Genomic DNA, 22,070 nt, shown 5'->3' with positions numbered 1-22,070 from the left:
CTCAATCTATATGCTAACATCCAGGCATGAATGCATTTTCAAAAAGAAGTTAACTCAATCTAAATAGATTATGTGCATCTATTTATACCATGATACATGGAGAAAAAAGGGATCAGGAGAGCCTTTAAAAAATTGAATAAGCATAACCTCAAAGCGGTCAAAGAAGAATCCAAGCCATAGTCTATGAGCAATTATTTGTTCGACAGGGTCAATTTCAGGTGGCATTTCTGGATCTCCTGGATAAAGATGGGGTCTTAATTTCGCAGTAGGTCCTGAAAAAGCTTCTCTTGAAGAAAAAAGACCTCGTTTTGTATCAATTGTCCATAACCATGCATCAACCAGTTCAGCAAGAACCACACATCCCAGTTGAGGTGCAGCAGATACTAACCATGTCCAAACGAATACACCAGTTTCCATTGCATTAGACGTAGAAATATAAGCTGGACACCAACAGAGAAGTCGTAGAAGTTGTGACAAGCCCTCTATATTGAATTTTGAATCGGTACCCTGGAAAAGGTGGTGATATGTGAATGTAAAGGAAACATGGACAACCTATAGATGTGTAAAATTTAGTAGATGAGATCTTACCAAATTTGCTAGAAGGAAGGCAGTTGCCTGGGAACAAGTTTCATGAAATTGTGACTTGTCAATCTCTCCACCTGTCTCTGCATTGTTAACAAATTTTTGGAGTGACTGAACAAACTTTAGGAGCAGCATCGCATTGAATGATTCGTCTTCACCCTGTGGCTCCTGTGGAAATGCTCCCGTTATTAATCTCTGAAGGCCAATACCAATTCCGGAACCAGTAGGCGCTGGACCAGCAGATTGATACCCACCAAAGGTGTTGTACAACCTTCTCATGCCAGCAATCTCGCCCACATAGTTGCACTTAACTGTTGCACTTCCTATGCCTGTACTGAGGACCTCCAAATTAAAGGCTTTTGTCAAATTTAAGTTCCCTCCTGAAGCAGCGGCCGCCGCAGACATGACTGCAGGAATATTTGCTGTTTGTATGCCCGTCCAGCAGTCATTTTTACCTGTACCAATTCGTATCTCAGATAAAAGAGAGGCCACATCTGGAGTCTGTTGTGCTCTCTGCCATGTATTTGCTTTACAAAGCATTTCCTGAATAGTGCATATTATACCATAGAAAGCAACTGATTTATCAGACAGCTGAAATCTTTAAAATAAAATAGTAAAACAAAAAAGAGAAATATTGTTTTTAACAAGCACGTGATTAAAACAATAACCATGTTATAAAACTATCATAGAAGATATCAATGCTCTTTTCATCACTCCTACTGTCCTACACTTAATCAAAGTGGTCATTCATCAGCATATATTTTTCAAGTGGGATTCTTTTAACTTTTTCGATAATTCTCATCTTTGCCGATCTATTTCATATTCCCATTTTTCAAGTCCTTTCCTCTCTTCATTAGAAATTTATTTTGTTTATTTTTCATGTTTTAGAAATAAAAGAAAAATCTAGCTAGAAGATACACATATAAAGGAAATGATATTTCAACGGAGGTAGCAGGAAAGTCAATCTGCTTCAAACCAGGAAATTAGCATAGATATGCATGCCTTGTTTGTCAGCAACAAGGAATGAAAGAAGCAAGAAAAAATTAACCCATGAAGGAAAAGTACAATAACCAACCTGTAAGAGACCCTGGCTAGTGCAAGGAGCATGTGAAAGTGATCTGATGATCCATTCCCGAACAACCTTCTGGTATAAAGAACGAACAGTCACTACCCATGCAGGATCATTGACAATGGTAGTTGGTGAGTGGTTATGCATTGAGAAGAGAAGGGAATCCAAACAAGATGAATTCCACATAACCTGTAAGCACTTAATTTTGTTTATCTAAATTCATAATGAAAAGGTAAAAAACTAATACCCCATGACTTTTACCTGAGGAAACTTATCTCTGAACTGTGTTAGTAAGGTCACAGCTACTTCTCGAATATGGTCCTCCCTCTGGCACAGACTTTTTATAAGAAAACATGTATGGGCGTTAAGGATTGAGTTTCTAACTGTGGCTTCATTGCCAATTTCAGAGATCCTTTTTTCCTGAGTCCAGATTAGAAAGTCAAGAAGATGGTTAGAAGCAACAAAACAATATGGCACAGAAAGGAAAGAATGTTAAACGTTCAAACCATTATAAAGCATATGATAATAGTGGAAACAAGTACATTCTTGATATTTTATAGTGTCATCTCCTCTACATAGTTATCGCACTGGCTCACCTTTTCACAAAAGCAGCAATATCAATTTTATGAGGAAAAAGAAAAACATTCCAAGGAAAAATCACTTTTCGGAAGAGACTCTTCAGAAAAAATGAGAATCATTCTCAACTAAAACACTAGCTTAACATTACTGCTTTTAAAATACTTTTACGAAAACAAAATATTAGTCCTTTAATTAAAGAATACTTCTGTTTTGTTTGCTGATTTTAAGTTTTTTCCTTAAGTTATTTGTTATACAAAACAATAAAATTTCCCAATACATATTAACCAAAATTTATGAGTTTAAATAAAAATCCAATAAGATTTATACATAAATTCCTTTTTGAGACATTCATCAATAAGACAAACAAAAGAAGGGGGAAAAGAACGAAAGAAGCAACTAAAATATGATTACCAAAACATTCTTTTACGCCATTAAGTTACAAGCATAATAACAAAGAATTCCTTCAAAGGCAAATAAATAAACAGCAGAACAGTATGATAGAACACTGATATAATATTTCTCTATATTGATATCTAATATGAAATTACAATATGAATTGACTAGAACAAAAACTCTGGCCTTCTGCTTCCCCTCTCTCTCAAGGAGTATAGCAGTCCCTTGACTCTACTAAAATCTTCATGCCCTCTCTTCACTCTCCAACTTCCTATTTGTAACCATCTAACTACCACCTAGCTAATTACCTTTATACCCCAACCCTATACTAATCTAGGTATCTAACACAGTGCTATGTGAAAGATATAATAAAAGCTCAAAACCTTAAACTAAAATAACGATAAAAGAAACATGAAGCACCAAACGTCTCAGGCCTTCATCCAACAACATGAGCAGCCCTTTCTGCAACACTATTTAGAGTATTGATTGAAGCCATTTTCTCCCATAGAAGCTTAAATTGCCAAAACTCTTGTGATTTTAAGCCTCATGAAAGGAAGATAATTATGAAGCCAGTGAAATCTTTCCTCGAAGGAACTAGATCAAGTTGACTAAATAAATTTCTAGTCGAAAGCAACCTGAGGTCATTTCAGATACCATACCAAAAGCATTCTACTCTGACCTGCTCTTCGTCATTAAATAAAGCATTTTGTGTTTCTCAGAATTCCATCCTTCCTTAACTTAACCTATCCTTCCTCATTACTTACATAAAGCATCTCTTTCCGGTTTTACTGCAACTAAGAAAAGCCTTATCCTCGTGGAAAAGGATTAAGCATATATCTATAAAAAGAAAATAATAAATCCTTTAAGGCAATTGAAATTTTTGTCCACCCATCATGAAGGTTTAGCCTCAAGACGACTATAGTTCAATCTAACAAAAATTTAGAAATTCCATCTCTTTGTGAACCCAAAAATCCATCTACATTTTACCATTTCGATTTCTTCATTCTTTGAAGTAGTATCCTTACGACCCTTGAACATTTGCGACTATCTCCTAAACCGATCGTCCTTTAAGAATTCTTTTTCATATTGCCTTTGAAATTTTATATCATTCTTCAAAAAATTGATCCAATCCCACACAAGACACTCAAAAGAACCATTATGCTTCTTTTAAATCCATCCTTCGATAAAGTAACAATCTCTGAACTAGATCCATGTTGATTCTAATTTTTCCTTAATTAAACCAAACACTCCTTACAACTTGTTTTTGAAGATTGGAGTTCAGCTGGCGGTGGAAAAGCTTGATTAAGGACCTTCAGCCATAGCTATTGCTCCTAAGGTAAACTAATAAAAACAAGTGCATTATCACATTTCCTCCGATTTGAACTCAGACCTTAGATCCAAAAAAATGAACTAATAATAACAAATAAATTATTGTTTTCTCCCCTGTAACTGCTACTCCCTTCTTAAGTTTCCATTTTTACAAACAAAAGTGAAGAAGTTGATAGGCAAGTGAAAGAAACCAAGAGAGAGCGCCATTTCTTCCCAAGCTTTTCATCACGAATGGTAGAATTTTCACAGATCAATTTTGCCACATTCAATTTGCCACCCAACAACTAACAAAGTTCTAGTTAGCCAACAAGAAAACCATTAGAAAATGGGAAAACAACAAACTTCAACAACTTCGTCAACTGGATAGAGGGGTCATTCAACAAGAGAAGAAGGATGTCCCCAGCCAAACACCAAGCACCAATACTTTCCCAACCAACCTTTTAAGAGAACCACAAAGAACTAAAGTCATGGCAGAAGAAGCTAAAGGTTCTAAAGAAAGAATTTCCATAACATATATGGCATTAGAATTCATCCAACAATACTAAGAGTTCAAGGGTAGGATGCTCCCCAAGTTTTATCGCACAAGGCAGCATTACTATTGTATTAAACTTCATCCAATAATATCAAACAACTATATAATTCCAAAAGTTTTTGTACCCTATATCTTCTATAGTAAACCAATTAACATAACAGCCTTACAAAGGGTCTCTCATAACCACAACTACTACCATTATATTTAATTCAAATTTTGACCGAGCTTAGAAAAACAGAGTAAGAAAGCAAAAGATGCAGAAACATGCATGTCAATCACTGTTGTTCCATATTATATAATATTGGTTGACAGTAATCTTATTCCCTTTCCTTGTATACTATTGAAAATGTTTAAATATTTTAATTTTTACCAGCAATAAGTGTAGTAGAGTGTTCTTCCATGAATGACGTTTATTCTCCAACTCTCCTATCTACATGATCTTAAACTAGCAATAGGAGGCTAGAAGTGTTTTTCTCCGTTACGATCATTTCTAGTTTGTTCTTCTAGGGATCTTGGAAAATGTTTGTGTGCTGCATTAAATGAACTATTGTAAATAGTTTCCCATTTTTTCAGAACACTAATCCAGCCAAAAGAATGAGATATTGATTCGTATAAAATCCTTTTGAAAAGGAAAGTAATAATAAAAGCTATACATTACATAACGCAATAACTTACCAGCCAAGATACTGCAGTTTCATATGCCCTATGGACCAGTGCAGTCAAACATTGTAAGACAGCTGGCACAAGATTTGGAGTTTTAAGGTATTCAAAGACACAACTGAAGGCACTTCTAGAAGCATCCACACTTGTACTACCATTGAGGATCCCACCATTGCTGCTAAAACGTGTAATCTCAAGGAAAGAAACAGCAAGAAGATATGTGGCCTTCACACCTGTACAAACAAAGCGCATAAATAACCAGGAAAGATTAATTTTCTGGAGATCTATATAAAGGACAAAAACATGCCCTTTAAGCTGTGTCCTCAATATAAGAGCTAAAATTATCAAGTAAACATTAAAGTCAAACGAAATACAACCTGAAATTGTGCTCATTGCAGAGATATCAACTCGCCCTCCTAAAGCAGTAGCAAGTGCAGCTCTTTGGGCTAGAACGACTTTCTCATTGGCAGTTCCTTGACGACTAACTGGGTTTTGAAGAGCATTAAGTTCCAATTCATCTTCAAGCCATTTAACAGTGCTAACAACCTTTGAAAGATATGAATTATTTTTCAAGAACTCCAAATAGGCTATACTTCTAAACATTTCACATCAACGTTATATTTTCCAAGGGGTTTATAACAAAAGAGTTCGATAGGAGTAATTGCTTAGAAATTTATGACTGTGACAGCCCATTGCCAATGACAAAGTCTTCACTGAACGTACGTTCAAGCCTGTTCGTTCACATATTAGAGAATAGGACATGGGAGGATCACAATTGAAAGTAACTACAAGAAGAAGATAAAAAATAAGGAGATGACTTGACGCCCAATCCTATTTCAAAGAAGATCACAAATAGAGCAGAAAAGAGCTCTTCAAGTTGCTATTGAAAAATTGCAATTGAGAACGATAGGACATCACAAAGAGGGAAATTCCTACTTCAGTCCGCACCTAACAAAACTTGTCACAAGAAAATTATACAAATTTCTAAGAGAAAAGGTAAAAGCATTAAGTTTATGTAAGTTTTTTTCTTTCTACATAACAACAAGTTACTTCCTTTAAAACTAAAAACTGAAAAAAGAAAATGAAGAAAGAAAATACAATGGATGATGCGGCATCAAGCCCAGAAGGCCAAAAAGGATTACAAAAAAGTTTCTCCCAAGAAACTCCTACGATTATTCTCATTCTTTAGGAGTCGTTAAAGCACTAGTGGTTCCTTTTACCCCAGGTTTCCAGCAAAAAACCCTTCACATGGTACTAAAAACTCTTGTGGTAGGCATTCCTGGTAAATATCATGTCATATTAAACTCTTGTAGTTAGAAAAACCAATGTTATCTTTTGAAATATATATAAATCGGAAGTTTCAAATATTGTTTATTATGCTTTTTTCTCTGTTTATTTTCCTTCAGTGGCTGAAGTACAGATGGCCTTAGTTATTTAATACAGCTCAAGGCCTCAGTATCAATGCTGAGGATTATTTCAATTCTGTTATTTTTAAGATTTTGTCTCTCTACCAACCACTGTATCGGAGCTGTAGAATTTTTATTATATCGTCATCTTCCCAATGGCACCTACCTCCAGCTCAACGGCTAATGATGAAAGGCACCCTCTGGTTACTACTGGAACAAAGCAACTTTCTTGGGTCCCTTCGATCACACAGTTACCTTACCACCTCCTTCTATTTGAAACTCTACTGTACCTTCTTCGTTGATCAACCTAATTTTTTCCTCTAATCCAAACGTTCCGTCGTTTATTCCTTACCCAGCTCATCAACCATGGTTTGTCTTTCCCTCATCATCTGGAAACCCTGTCCAAGCATTGAAAAATAAAGACGAAGAAAGAACACAAGATCTACGTGGAAATCCTAGTACATGGACAAAAACCATGATATATATGTTTCTTGTTATTTTCTGATAATCATAAAGGTATGAAAGGGAGAATTTTATAGGCAACACAAACCTAATTGAAAGAATAAAAATTAGGGCAAAGTAAATCTTAACTACCCATGGGCTTTCGTTAAGGCCTAAGCCCACTATTTCTAACACTCCCCCTCAAGTTGGGATGTAAATGTCAGAAAGTCCTAACTTGATAACATATGAATCAAAGTTTTGTCTGAAGAGCCCCTTTATAATACATTAGCAATCTGTTGGCTCAAGGGTATGTAAGGGATGCAAACGCTACCACTGTCCAGTCTCTCTTTGATAGTGTCTGTCAATCTCCACATGTTTGGCTCTGTCATATTGGACCAAGTTATTGGCAATGCTAATAGCAGCCTTGTTATCACAAAATAGTTTCATAGGCACCTCATAGTCTTGACGAAGATCAGACAACACCTTCTGGAGCCAGATTTCCTCACAGATTCCCAAACTCATAGCCCTGTATTCAGCTTCAACACTACTTCTAGCTACAACTCCTCGCTTCTTGCTTCTCCAAGTAACGACATTGCCCCATACAAAGGTGCAGTATCTCGAGGTGGATTTTTTATCAACAATATACCCTGCCCAGTCAAAGTCTATAGAGGCCTCAATGCACCTTCAGTCAATCTTCTTTAACCACATCCCTTTACCAATACCTTAGAATTTTATTAACAACCTCCATGTGATCTTCATAAGGAGCCTGCATAAATTGACTGATAGTACTCACAATCACAGCATCCCAAGCCTAGTGTGAGACAAGTAAATCAACTTTCCCACAAGGCGTTGATATTTCCCTTTATCAATAGAAATCTTGTCACCTGAATTTCCGAGTTTGGCATTGAACTCAATGGGCGTATCAGCAGAACAACATCCCATCATATCTGTCTCAGCTAATAAATCAATAGTGTACTTTCTCTGGAACACAGAGATGCCCTCTCTGGACCTAGCAACCTCCATTCCAAGAAAATACTTCATATTCCCCAAGTCTTTAATTTCAAATTCATCTCCCATCTTCTCTTTTAGTTGGATGATTTCAACAGTGTCATCCCCAGATAGCACAATGCCATCAACATAGACAAACAATATAGCAATTACCCCAGTCTTGGAGACTTTTGTGAACAAAGTATGATCGGAGGGCCCTTGACTGCATGTGTGAGATTTGACAAAAGTGGTGAACCTGTCAAACCAAGCTCTCGGTGGTTGTTTGAGCCTGTATAAAGACTTCCAAAGCTTGCAAACCTGCTTATCAAACAGAGCTTCAAACCCTAGAGGAGGACTTGTATACACTTCCTCCACTTCCTCTTCTAAATCTCTATTGAAGAACGCATTCTTAACAACAAGTTGATATAGGGGCTAGTCTTTATTTACAGCAACTGACAACAAGACTCTAACAGTATTTACCTTTGCAACAAGGAAAAAAATGTCTCAAAATAGTCAAAACCCCATAAGTCTGATTGAACCCTTTTGCAACTAACCAGGCCTTATGTCTATCGAGGGTACCATCTGCTTTGTACTTGAGTGCGAATACCCATTTGCATCCACAATCTTGTGCCCCTTGAGGAGTGTGCAGAGATCCCAAGTCTTGTTCTTTTTAGGGCTCTCATTTCTTCCATGACAGCAGTCTTCCACTCAAGACACTCTAAGGTGAGGTGGATATTTTTGGGTATTGTGGTAGAGTCAAGGCTAACAGTGAAGGCCCTGAACTGTGAACTGAGAACTGAGGTGAAAGGTTTTCGTATGAAACATAATTAGAGATGGAGTGCTTAGTACAGGGACTTGGTACCTTTCTTCAGTGCAATAGGGAGGTTAAAGGATGGATCATACTTACTGATGTTTCCTGGATGGTCTGCTTGGTTTTGTTTTCAGTGAACTCTGTAATGACCTCATTTTTATCAATCGTATCCTCGTCTACGATGACTTCATCAACACTGTCCTTCTTAACCATATTTTCAGGGACAGCTCTCTTGGACCAGTCATTCTCAGATTCGTCATTTTCACCCACCTTACTGTCAGTATGAGAGCTAGTAGAATTCTTTTTGAACCTGTCATTCTCACTGATACTGTTATTAAAATGTGAGTCAATAGAGTCAGTCATACCTTGATCTCGTAAAGGTTCAGAATCCTGAACCAGAGCCAGTTGAACAATAGGAGACCCAACTTCCTTTCAAAGATTCCTCCTATAATAGGTTGTCCAGGGAACTTGATTTGTAGGTAGGACTATACTGTGGGGGACTTAGGTCAGGTGAGGCAACTACAGTAAGACAGGTAAACTCCAAAGGAACCATATAGTTAGACTCTTCACTCACACTCTCTCCCTGAAGTAGGTTAACTGAAAAGAAAGGACAATCCAGAAGAAAGATGATATCCATGGTAACAAAGTTTTTACGGGAAGATGGATGGGAACATTTATAGCCCCGTTGTTGCAAGGATACCCAACAAATACACAAGTCTGTGCCCAAAGAAAGAATTTAGTTTGGTTAGGGTCATGGCTATGAACATAGGTGGTGCATCCAAACACCCAAAGGGGAACATCAGAGATGAGACTGGTGAAAGGGTAGGACTCCTTAATGCAGTCTAGGGGTGTCTGAAGGTGTAAAACACAAGAAGGTATTTGGTTGATGAGATGAGTTGCAGTAAGAACAACAACGCCCCATAGATAGAAAGGGATGCAGACAACATAAGGGATAAGCAACTTTCAATAGATGACGGTTCTTTTGCTCGGCAACCCCATTCTATTGAGAGGAGTAAGCACAGGAACTTTGGTGAACAATTCCTTTAAACGACAATAACTTATTAAAGGTGTGGTTTTGAAACTCACGACCATTATCACTGCGTAGGATTGCAATCTTTGTATTGAATTACGTTTATACGATGTGATAGAAGTGACAGCGGATTTGTCAGAGATAAGGAAAACCCAAGTAAGACGAGTACGGTCATCAATAAAGGTCACAAACCATTGTTTTCCAGAGGAGGTAGTGACCTTGGATGGTCCCCAAACATCACTATCAGCAAGAGTGAAAGTTTAGGTTGGCTTGTATGGTTGTGAGGGAAAGGAGACTCAATACTATTTGGCCATAACACATACATCACAAGCTAAAGAAAAAACATCAACCTTAGAGAAAAGAAGAGAAAATAAATGCTTAATATATTAAAAGTTGGGTTGCCTAGAAAAATGCCACAACATACAGTCTTTTTCAAAAGTAGTAAAGTATGAGGATAAAAGACTATGCCTAGAACTACCACTAGAGGAGGCATCATCATCAAGCAGATAGAGTATCCTACTATGCAGAGCCACGTCAATCATTCTCCCAGAGCTCAAGTTCTAAAAAAAAAATTGATAAGAATTTTGCTTTGCAATTCAATCCACCAATAGTTTTGCTTATAGATAGAAGATTATAGAAAATTCACGACACATTGTGCAAGGTTAATCTTTCAAAAGTAGAAATTTGCCCCTTCCCGACAATAGGAGCCAATGAGCCATCTACAATTCTTATTTTCTCATTTCCAGCATGCAGAATGTAGGTCATAAAAGGCTCACAGAAACCTGTCAAATGACCTGTGGCGCCAAAGTCCAGGATCCAGGGGTTCTTCCCATCAATACCAATAAGACTAAAGGACTGAGATATACCTGTCTGAGCAATAGCTCCAAGTGTAGTCAGAATGGAATCGCTAGATGGCTAAGAAGGGCTGGCAAACTCACTGACATAAGCCCACCCCGAGTTCTGTTTGTCGTTGTTAGAGCGTCTCTTACCCTCGGGGGACGACCATGTAACTTCCAACACTGCTCCTTGATATATCACTGTTTCTTGCAATGCTTACAGACAGGGATTGGTTTCCCATTGTGCCTGTCACTCCCATGACTAGGGGACTTCGCACTGAAGGTAGCGGAATCAATAGCGAGGGTCGTCAGACTACTCATAACACTAGTGCAATCCTCCTCAAGGCGAACCTCAGAACAAACCTCCATCAGGGAAGGTATAGGTCTCTGGCATAGTATACGTCCGTGGACAATATCGAACTTGAGGTTGAGACCAGCAAGGGAAACATAAATTTTGTCAACCTCCTCAATCCTGGAGTACTGTATGCCATCGCAGGGACAATTCCAAACAATTTCTCTGCATAGGTCCATTTCTTGCTAGATAAAGGAAAGTGTTAAAAAAGGATGTCACATCCATTGTCCCCTGTTTGCACTTGTGAACCTATTTTTACAGTGTGTATAAACGAATGGCATTCTGACGCTTGGAATACAATTTCTATATCGTGTCCCAGATATCCTGAGAAGTTGCAAAATACAGTAAGGGTTTGCCGATATGTGGTTCCATACTGTTAATCAATGAGGACCTAATAAGAGAATCCACCCTTTCCAATACCGTTTCTGAAGGTCTCCCGATAGAGGACGAGACATCTCACCTGTCAAAAAGCAAAACTTGTGGTACCCTTCAAGAATCATTTTGATAGATTGGGACATCGAAAAATAATTTTAGCCATTCAGCTTTTCCCCTGGAAAGTATCGTGTAGACTTTGCTAATGTATTAAACATATGGGACGAGGATAAAAAAGGGAATGATGTTATCGAACTCTCAGAATACACTAGTGGGATTGTATGAATGCCATGACTTGGACTACTTAATACACTGGTGGGATTGTATGAATGCCATGACTTGGACTGCTAGAAGTAGCCCCAATGTTGTTTCAATCGCCGCAATTTGTTGCTTAAGCATGTCCAATTGTTGTTGGGCTATTCCTAGAGAGGAAACCTACAAGTGAGGATTTGATTGTGCTAAAGACTCACCACCCTCAAAAGGTTGAATAAATGTGAGCAGCGAAAATAGTCGATGGTGGCTGAACAAGGGTCTGCGGCTAAAGGTGACTAATTGGTGGTACGTGCAAAGGTAACAGTGACGAGTGGGGATTGGGCGTAACGCGAGACTGTGCAGCTTAAGAAGGGAGCTGGCTAGAAAGCTACGGCTGAAGGGAAGGGTAGTCGCTAGACCCTTGCGGCCGGAGAAAGAAGATCATCGGAGTGTTGCGGCTGAAGAGAAGGGTTGGTCACCGAACTTCTGCAATTGAAGAAAAACCATCGGAGTGTTACGGCTGAAGGGAAGGGTTGGCCGGGGGGTTCTATAGGCGGCGAAACAGCTCAACCATGGCGGCGGCGATTCGAGCATTAACAGCTCAACCGCTATTTCTAACACCAAGCATGCCCACCAGCTTGCCTTCAACCTCAAAACATTCCCATATGTCCCTCTCCCTCGCCTAGAACCTACCTCACAAAACCTTATTCCCAAAATTACCCAACCCTAGCCATAAAAATAGCATCAACGTATACAACAAGTAGACAACCGACTCTTACACCAGTGTTGGGTACTTAAGCATCTTTGAGAGCCACACCCGAAAAGCCAATTATTGAGGTGAGTCAAACCACTTAAGTACCACATTGGTCATCCCATTTTAACCAATGTAGAACAAAGGCATCTCATACACTATCTTGGTTCCTAACAATACCCCATCCCCAGAAAGTCGATGTCCATAAGACTATTGCGACAACACTTCACCGGGCACACTCAACCAGAACCCTCGACCAATTCCGCTCTAAGACATCGACAACCGGCTCTGACACCATTGTTAGGTGCTTAAACACCTTAGAGAACCACACTCCAAAAGCGAGCTATTGGGGTGGGAGACTCAAGCCACTTAAGTACTACATTGGTCATCCTATTTTAACCAATGTAAGATAAGGGCGTCCTCTACTTCCCTGGTTCCTAACACATTGCTGCTGAAATGCTGTGGGTATAGTCCATTTTGTTCGAGATTGGTGTTCCTTCTGCTAGACCTCCCTTGCTTCTTTGTGATAATATCAGCATAGCATATATGCCAGGAAATCTAGTTATGCATATTCGAACAAACATATAGAAAGTAATCATCATTTCATCGAGAATGTGTGCAAAGAAAGCAGCTAGCCATTAAATTTGTTTCCTCTAATGAATATTAGGCTGATATTATGAGTCATGACTAAGGCTCTGATGGAACACCAATTCCTAACAAGAATTAAAATCTGAAATATATTGAGAATTAAAGAACTACAATATGATCCAAGTTTATGGTACTTGGGATCCCCTCTCTTGAGAATACTACTCAGACCTAACTACTCAATAACCCCCCATTTTTTCCCTCTCCAACTTCTTATTTATAACCCACTACTATATGTAACTGCCTAAATATCTAATTATCCTTATACCCCTAACCCTATACTAATCTAGATATCCAACATTACCCAGCCCTTCAAAACACCTTGTCCTCAAGGTATGCTTACAAACATGAAAACACAAAATTGGGCTCTTTTTTCTTTTCTTTTCTTTTCTTTTCTTTTCTTTTTTTTTTTATAATTACCAACAATCCCCACCAATCTGCTCTTCATTGTTGAAAAAGAAATTCTCCCCTTCTGCTTTGGAAAACTCTTGGCTCCAATAAGGTCCATTGACTTCAGCCTATAGCCTAGAATCATCTTCCTTCGGCCCACAAAGCAACCCAATGTTCTTGAATTTTCCTTTACCCAAACACGTTGTTACAGTTAACCCTTTGCATATCACCAACACCAATTGTTTGATTTTCAAACAATTCTTCTCTAATGGGCTAGGCCCATAATCAAATTGTTGTGCCAAATGCCAGTTATCTTGAGCCAGAATACACCTTTACCCTCCTTAAAAACAGTCACTTCACCTACAGAATGATGGGCCTCAAATGTTTTATTCAGAATAAGTTGAAGTCCATCTAAACTAGTAAAACCCAAGATTTTAGGGTTTGTTCCTTTTTCCCTTATCCTCTTTCCTATCAGTTTCTACCATGTTATTGGCACCATCACGTGGGCAGCAACTTCTTCTTCCTCTTTACTCGATTCACACCTATTCCAGACCACCTTCTCGGACCACCCTAGATCAACAACTGCTGGCGTCTTCTTTCTCCATTGCAACCAGACATTTTTCACTTCTTTGAGCAACAAATTCTTCTTCACTCGAGTCTTTTCATTTTGGGCCTCATAGGTAATCCTTGTCGACCTTCCTCTATAGTTTCTTCTTGGTCACTCTTCGCCATCCTCTTCACCTTTGCTGTATAACCATTGCAACCGCGTTATCCTTAATTCTTCTTCGAATTCAGCAACTTCTTCTTGGAATCCGTCGACTTATGAATCTGAAGATACCGATCTGCTCCAAAAAGACATGAATCCGGATCACTACCGACGTTCTTAATCTTACTGCGATCATTTGAATTCTCGTCTTCTTTAACTGTAATCGTCTTTCTGTCTATCTTGATTCTTTTCATCGTTGCTTGTAACGTCGATATTTCCATCATCATTCCTTCAACATACTTCAACAACAATTGTTGTTGTTTCTCCGCCTGGATTTCCAACCTTTCGATACTCTTCTTTGATGACAGAAAATCCTCTTCAGTCACTGGTAATTTATGCAATTCTACTCGTATTCCCGCGATCTCTTGGTCGAACTTTTCCAACTTCTCTAAATTTTTTTATGTGTCATCTCTTCATAGATTCCCAGGTAAAATTTGCTTTGATGCCAAAATGATGGAACACCAGTTCCTAATAAGAATTAAAATATGTAATATATTGAGAATTAAACAAGAACTACAATATGTTCCAAGTTTATGATACTTGGTACCCCTCTCTTAAGAATACTAGTCAAGACCTAACTACTCAATAACCCTCTACTTCTTCCCTCTCCAACTTCTTATTTATAACCACCACTATATGTAACGGCCTAAATATCTAATTACCCTTATACCCCTAACCCTATACACAAGTTCTTCCCTCACAAAAGTTTCAAAGTTTCATTACCAAACTCACTGTTCTTGTCACGGCTCATTCACTCGAGGGGATGTTAGAAAATGTATTGTTCTGTATTTTTAAATATTGTTTATTACGGTTTTTCTCTGATTATTTTCCTTCAATGACTGATGTACACAGTAGAGGTGGCTTAGGGCCTTAGGCTTTGGTTATTAAACACATCTGAAGGCTCAGCATCAATAATGAGGATTATTCCCATTCTATTATATTTTTCAGATTTTGTCTCTCTTAACCAGACACGATTCTTTCTCCAAAATGCTCTTGGGACAACCTAAATACACTTCATAAACTAGTTCCACCACATGCCGTGCCTTATCTATAGTAATATATTGAGAATTAAACAAGAACTACAATATGTTCCAAGTTTATGATACTTGGTACCCCTCTCTTAAGAATACTCGTCAAGACCTAACTACTCAATAACCCTCTACTTCTTCCCTCTCCAACTTCTTATTTATAACCACCACTATATGTAACGGCCTAAATATCTAATGAGGATTATTCCCATTCTATTATATTTTTCAGATTTTGTCTCTCTTAACCAGACACGATTCTTTCTCCAAAATGCTCTTGGGACAACCTAAATACACTTCATAAACTAGTTCCACCACATGCCGTGCCTTATCTATAGTCACTCTATGAAAATGTAGCACTTAGATGCCGTTTGAATGAACAGAGTCCGTATGTTTATGAACTGTGAAATTAGAACAGTAAAATGGCCAAATTTGAGCTTTTTGGTATGAATATGCCCAAACTAAAATGAAATTTGCTTCTCCATCACTCAATTTACTCAAACAAGAGTTATCATCTGGAAAAACTTTCTTGTTACTTTTTTCGATTAAGGAGGAGCATAGTTCATCGGCTTGCAAATGTTTTGACCTGAGATTCTGCTGTATTGTCTTCATTCTCGAATTTTAGCGTTCGTGTAAAAGGCTCTAGGACCTAAATTTTGTTGAACTTGGTAGAGGAATGTGCCATTGGAAGACAATGAGGTGGGGTTTCGTTTTAAGCTCAAACGGAGGGGGAAACAATTCGTTAACGAAAAAAACAAAGAAAAAAAAGGATAAGAAAGAGAGATTTGAGATTAAAGTTGACGAAAAAGAAGTAACAGTCGCCAGCGTCGGCGCCACGGACGGTGGCAGCGGACAGCGACCACTGGTTTAAAGTTTGAATCGAAGAAGGAAGAAGATGAAGAAGATGAAGGAGGAGAAAGAGAAAGACGAGGGATGAAGGACAGATGAGAACAGATAAAATAAATGTTTTTATTTAATAAAAAAATAACCGGTGCTACTAATGCACAACTTTTTTAGTTCGACGGTGAAGTACTTGGATTTAAACTCCCAACCAATTAATCCACATCCAAAACATATGCTTAGCCTATTGTGATTACTAGGATTATGAGATTTGTATCCCTTGTTTTATTAAAACATAAGGGGTAAACCAGTAAAAAATAAAGAGAAAATGACGATCCACCTAAGTACTGTAAAGTTTAAATTATATATAAATTGAATTTATTTTCTATTGCTATAGCTAATGAAAAATTGATTGGTCATTAAATAATTCCAAAAACTCAAAAAACAACCTCGTGGGACTTTTGAGAAAACAAATGCAATTTGACTACGATTCGTGACTAAAAAATGATAAGTATAGTAATACTTACGATCCTCGTACTTGTCCTACTCCTGATGAGTAAAAAATAAATTATCTTTTCTACTCAAAATACAAAAATATTATACTAACCACAAAATAAGAAAAAGACAAAATCATCTTAACAAAAAATGAACTAAATACAAAATGGAAAACTCATAGAAAAGAAACAAGGAAAGAACCACAGCAACATATAGTTGAAACATTAGATTAACTAGTAGATATATGAGCAAAGAATTTAATGATTAACTCACAAGTGGAGGGGTCCCTTGAGAAATAAGCTGAACAGCAGATGACCACTGCTTATCCCACATATATGGTCCGCTAACAGCTTGAATGGCAGTCGTTCCCACGCTTCCCGCAATACTCACTGTCGTGGATATTGCTTTTGAGGGAACTGAAGAATTTTGGATTGGCGGTGCTAATCCAAATAGAGCAACATAAAACCACAAGTTTCTAAATAACTTCAAAAGTGATGGTTCAACATCACCCGTAGGGCTAAAATCTGAACAGATTTCAGCTACAGCAGGAAGTAGAGGCCCCAGAAAATCTGCCCCACTCCTGTAACAATTGAATCAGAAAGAAAGGGTAGGGCGGGGATCGAATTAAAATGGCACAAACGAAAGTTAAAAATTAAATATACAATTCAGGCAATAGCAAAGTTCAACAAGTGGATATCTTCGTTAGGAATATACAACTAGTTGAACTGTACTAACACAACAGAGATACTATATTACAAGTTTGGTGTGTTCATATCAGTTAGAATCTGTTTAAAGTTAAGGTAATTGGCAAAATCTTAAATTTGCAAAGACACTAAATGCACAACCAACCGAACTTATAATGTAACATTAATAAAAGTACAGATTGGTTGCAAATATTTACAACGGTAATGGAGTCTACCTTGCATTTCTGGAATCAGCAGCAAGTCCTACATCTGAACAAAGAGAGAGTAACCGGTAGCGGTAGTCTGAACGCAATTTCGAGCTGGCAAGGCCCCTAGCAATAAGAAGAAATCCTGCGGGAAGAGTCTAGAATGTAATTGAACCAGTGAGCATTCATGTGACAAAGAGCAAAGATTTCTGGTAAAGTAACATTCAAAGACAAGTCACCTCTAGACGTTCAGTAGTTGCTTCTGGAGCAGCTGCACTGCCCTCGGGGGGAGGAGATGCGGCATTTGAAAGCTTACTCAAGTAACTTCTTGTCATCAGAACAACTGTCTCCCTATAAGACTTCTCAAAACCTAAGCTTGCCATGCGAGATATAGCATCCAGAAACTGCAATTCAGTATATTATTTTTAATAAAAATGGCGATCAAACCTCCAAAAGCTTATTGTATATGTTGTTATAAGACAAGGGTCTCATACTTGGAGTCGTAATAAACAGGGAGATGAAGCATCACCCTCTTCTAAGCTTTCAATAAAAAGTGGTAAAATCATATCCACAATTTCAGATTTCTTCACTGCAACGTTCAAATTAGCTAACAAACGTATGCCATTTAGTTGAAGGGGAGGAACCCCTTTCTCTTTGTTTTCCTGAAAGAGAAATTTCAAGTTCAGACTATATTTGTTAGAGACATTCTTCAGTTATCCAAAGCAGGATTTTAAACTGGATTCTGTATAACCAAAACCTGTTCCTCATAATCATTTCTCCCACGGATGCTTGCAGTCAATCCCATGATGAATGTGTCAACAGGAGCTCGCTCCTTCGTCCAACACGATTCAATTATCCCACACATTGTCTTGGAGACAGTCTCAAACATTGAATTAGGGCTGCTGTCAGAGGGATCGGTCTGGAAACGTAGCACCGGAGAGTAAAAACCAAATGAATAAAACTAAAACTATCTATTGCATATTTTCCAGTTGATCTGAAACTCTAAATCTAAAACCACTTTCAGTGAATATACCTGAGCACAAACTGTTAAAACAAGAGGTTTAAGCCTGATAAGCAAGACTCGCAGTGGCTGACCTTTCCAAGCAACAGCAATTTTGCCGAGCACTGCAAGTAAACAGCTAAAAAGTTCTTCACAAACTCTCAATTTTCTCCAAATTGAGAGAATGCATGCTTCAGCTGCATCCATTAATAACGCAAAAGTCTCAAACACCAACTTCTTAGCCACTTTTCCTTCAGAATCAAGAGAACCAAGGCTCTTAAGTTTCAATTTAGCCGCAGCTTGATAAACCAAGAGTTTTGCGTTTATTCTAGCTTTCAAAAGAGACCCTTGTTCGTTCCAATCTCGTTTCCGAATCTGTTCATATACAATACAAAAGGGAAACAAAACTTACACCTCAATTTTTTCAGAATCTCGCTTCCCAGTCGATAACTAACCATCGTTGATATTAAGAGCTTACCTTTACAAAAATTAAAAGAGATTGGAGCTGCTTCTTCGCAATCGATCTCACTTGATCCCAAAGCCAAGAATCAATACGGGCTTTATCCAAAATGTGTGCTAACATCTCGAACGCAATTGCTTGCTTCTCTAAACTTTCTAAAGACTCTTCCTCAAAGCCTGAAACCTGTTGCTTCAGCAAGATTTCTCCACCTCCACCACCATCATTGAACCCAAACATTGGACCTAATTGATCAGTACTACTCTTCCACAAAATCCCACTACCATATGAAGTCGCAGAACTCTTCCACGACGATATATTATCATCCCCAACTCTCGAACCCGAATCATGACTCCCACCATTTTGAGGAATCGAACCATCAACAGAGTGAGGTGCAGAAGAATCAGAGTTCCCCTGCATCTGTTCCCTTGGTGCACAAGACCCCGTCATCAAATACCGTTCAATCACCATATCAACCAATTTATTAGCATCAGAAGGCAAAACCGGAAGAAAATTCTTCGAAAAAACCATCAAAAACACCCTAGAAATACCCGAATCCCCCCCACCAGAACTAATAGCAGACGCCACAACCTCACCAGTATACACAGCCACCTCCGCAGAAAAATCCGGCGTTATTTCCGTCGCTTTAGACACATACCCCAAAAAATCAGTGTAAAACGACGTAATAGAATCATTTCCATAAGTCGGCGGCCAAAACGAATGATTAAAAGACGAAGGTATAGAACGAATAAACTCAAGAACGACAGCCTTGGGTCGAGGTTCGACAGAATCAGCGGATTTGGAGAGGAATCGAGCGATGGCGAGTACGGCATTGAGTTGGGATCGTGAAACACGAGGTGAATCGGAGAGAAGGGCGTCGGGAGGAGGGCAACGACTGCAAATCCATGAAAGTTTTTCGAAGAAAGCAGATGGGTTTTGTGCAATCAAATCAGAGAGCTCGAGTAAAGCTTCCATGTAGGAGAGATTGGAGAGTGTGGAGGAAGAATCAAATTGAATTGTTGAATTGAATGGTGTTGTTGTTCATGATTGTGATGGATTTGTGCGTTGTGGAATGAATGAAAGAAAGAGAGAGAGTTTCGCGCCTTCGTGTATTCATTCATTCTCACGTTCTTCTCTAATTTCTCTCTACCGTTACCGAGTCAGCGGGACCCTCACGCCACATCTTTTTCTCAATTTTTTTTGGTCGTTAATTCCATCCCATTATCATAAATAATAATAATAAAGTTCATTTTAACAAAACACAAAAATATTTTTACTTCCTTGATAAAGAAACAACACCAAACTATTACAATATTTCATAAATTTCATATTTTTTCTGATGATTCGTTAGTTCTATTTCTTATTTTTTTTTATTGCTGATTTATTCATTTTCTCTCCGACATTTCTTTTCTCTCTCTTTTATAATTTCTTTCTTTTATTTCTAAACGATTCATTCTCTATTTAAATACCTTATTTCATCTTCACCATTTTCAACAATATCCTTGGAAGCTACCTCATCTTCCACATATTTGAAAATATCAAGATTGTCTAAATATCATTTTGACATGGATCTAAATGATGTCTATCTTTGTCAACATGATCGTTTATCTTTATAACACAATCGTTTACCATGGTCAACACAATCGTTTAGATTTGGAGTTTTTTTCTCATCGTTTAAATTGATCTAAAAGATCATTGTGACATGTTTTAAACAATCGTTTACTATAGTTAACACGATTGTTTAGCATGCTCAAAACGATCGTTAGATTTAAAGTTTTTAATGATCATTTACATTAAACTACATGATCACTTATCATAAATCAACACGATTATTTAGCATAGTTAACACGATCGTTTAAATTTGAAGTATTTTTTTTTCCTTGTTAAAAAATAACTACACGATCATGTATCACAAGTTAAACGTTAGCAAATTATTCGTTTAGACGGTAGTAAACAATCGTTTAAAAGAAAATTGCTCGCACCCGTGTGGTCGATTAATCGCGTGTTATCATTGTAGGCCTATAGACTTTTTCCTTATTTGTTTTGTTTTTATTTGTTTAATTTTAGCTCTACTTGAATTCTAATCTTTACACTTTTAGGAAAACTTAAATTTACTTCATTGAAGTTGATTTTTTATTGAAATTGATTAAATAAATTTTAGCTCTAGTTGAATTCTAATCTTTACACTTTTAGTAAAACTTAAATTTACTTCATTGAAGTTGATTTTTTATTGAAATTGATTAAATAGTAATAATAAATTTCATGTAAAAAATACAATATGCAAATATATTTTCAAACACTTATAACGAATGCAAATAAAAATGAAAATTAATAAAATTCTCAAATAAACTAGTAATAGGGATTAGATTTAAGATATATCGAAAGTATGTGACCAAATTTCGACCAAATTTTTAAATTTAGATGTTCGAAAGCATAAAGAATAAAATTGATCAAACTTCAAAGTATGAAATAGTTAAGATGGTATTTTAAGCTCTATTTTTTGTTTGGGAGTATAATAACATATGCGATGGAAATTCAAAATTTAACTTATAGATTATGTTAGCCACTTATGCAATTTTTATTTTGATTATTCATGAACTTCAAAGCCACAAATCTCATAGTAAATGATAACATTCCGTATATGTATTCTATTAATACAAAGAAGAACAATAAATTAAGAAGTTACCAAATACTAGATGCTTCATTGATCTATGGGAGTCATCGAGCTAGAGATCATAAGTTTTGGTTTGTCGTGCATTCATGTATTACACATGTGTGAATAAAGAGAGAAAAGTAAAAAACACCTCGTGTATAAAAAAACTTGCATGTCATTGACAAATGTTTGGACTTTTTTGTTAAAAAAGTCACGACCTTCAAGTTAGCTTTAAAATTAGCTTAGTATTTTTAACTAGAGACCCATACAAAAGAGGTTGATATATATATCTAAACTTCATCCCACCTCTATCCATTTTGATTTCATTACTTTTGCATATCAATTAAGTCATATAAGGTTAAAAGATGTTTTTTTTTATTACATTAATCCCATGAAATAATTTTAAGTTTTAAGGTTATTATGAAAATTACTTTTCAAGAGTGAAATTCATTTTAATTATGAAAGTTAAATTATACAAAATACCTCTCATTCTCTGCTAAAATTTTGGAATGAATGCATGAAAATCAG

At 37.3% G+C, this 22,070-nt stretch overlaps 1 protein-coding gene across 1 annotated transcript in view; it reads right to left on the bottom strand.

Annotated features, from left to right (window-relative positions):
- Positions 1-19,983, bottom strand: part of LOC103497500 (phosphatidylinositol 4-kinase alpha 1) — a 28,548-nt gene extending 8,565 nt beyond the window's left edge. The window contains exons 1-13 of the mRNA XM_008459715.3: positions 18,911-19,983; positions 18,466-18,807; positions 18,190-18,351; positions 17,927-18,094; positions 17,672-17,836; positions 17,463-17,590; positions 16,817-17,123; positions 5,522-5,690; positions 5,160-5,377; positions 1,913-2,071; positions 1,658-1,840; positions 589-1,125; positions 148-507 (exon numbers count right to left, since the gene is read on the bottom strand). Of these exons, the coding sequence (XP_008457937.2) occupies positions 148-507; positions 589-1,125; positions 1,658-1,840; positions 1,913-2,071; positions 5,160-5,377; positions 5,522-5,690; positions 16,817-17,123; positions 17,463-17,590; positions 17,672-17,836; positions 17,927-18,094; positions 18,190-18,351; positions 18,466-18,807; positions 18,911-19,864 (3,852 nt within the window). The 5' untranslated portion in view covers positions 19,865-19,983. The remainder of the gene's footprint in view (positions 1-147; positions 508-588; positions 1,126-1,657; positions 1,841-1,912; positions 2,072-5,159; positions 5,378-5,521; positions 5,691-16,816; positions 17,124-17,462; positions 17,591-17,671; positions 17,837-17,926; positions 18,095-18,189; positions 18,352-18,465; positions 18,808-18,910) is intronic.
- Between the last annotated feature and the right edge of the window lie 2,087 nt (positions 19,984-22,070).

Source organism: Cucumis melo, chromosome 11, assembly GCF_025177605.1.
Source record: "Cucumis melo cultivar AY chromosome 11, USDA_Cmelo_AY_1.0, whole genome shotgun sequence".
In the NCBI taxonomy this organism is placed as follows: Eukaryota; Viridiplantae; Streptophyta; class Magnoliopsida; order Cucurbitales; family Cucurbitaceae; genus Cucumis; species Cucumis melo.
Note: the sequence above shows the minus strand (reverse complement) of the source record. Positions and strands in the feature narration are given on the sequence as shown.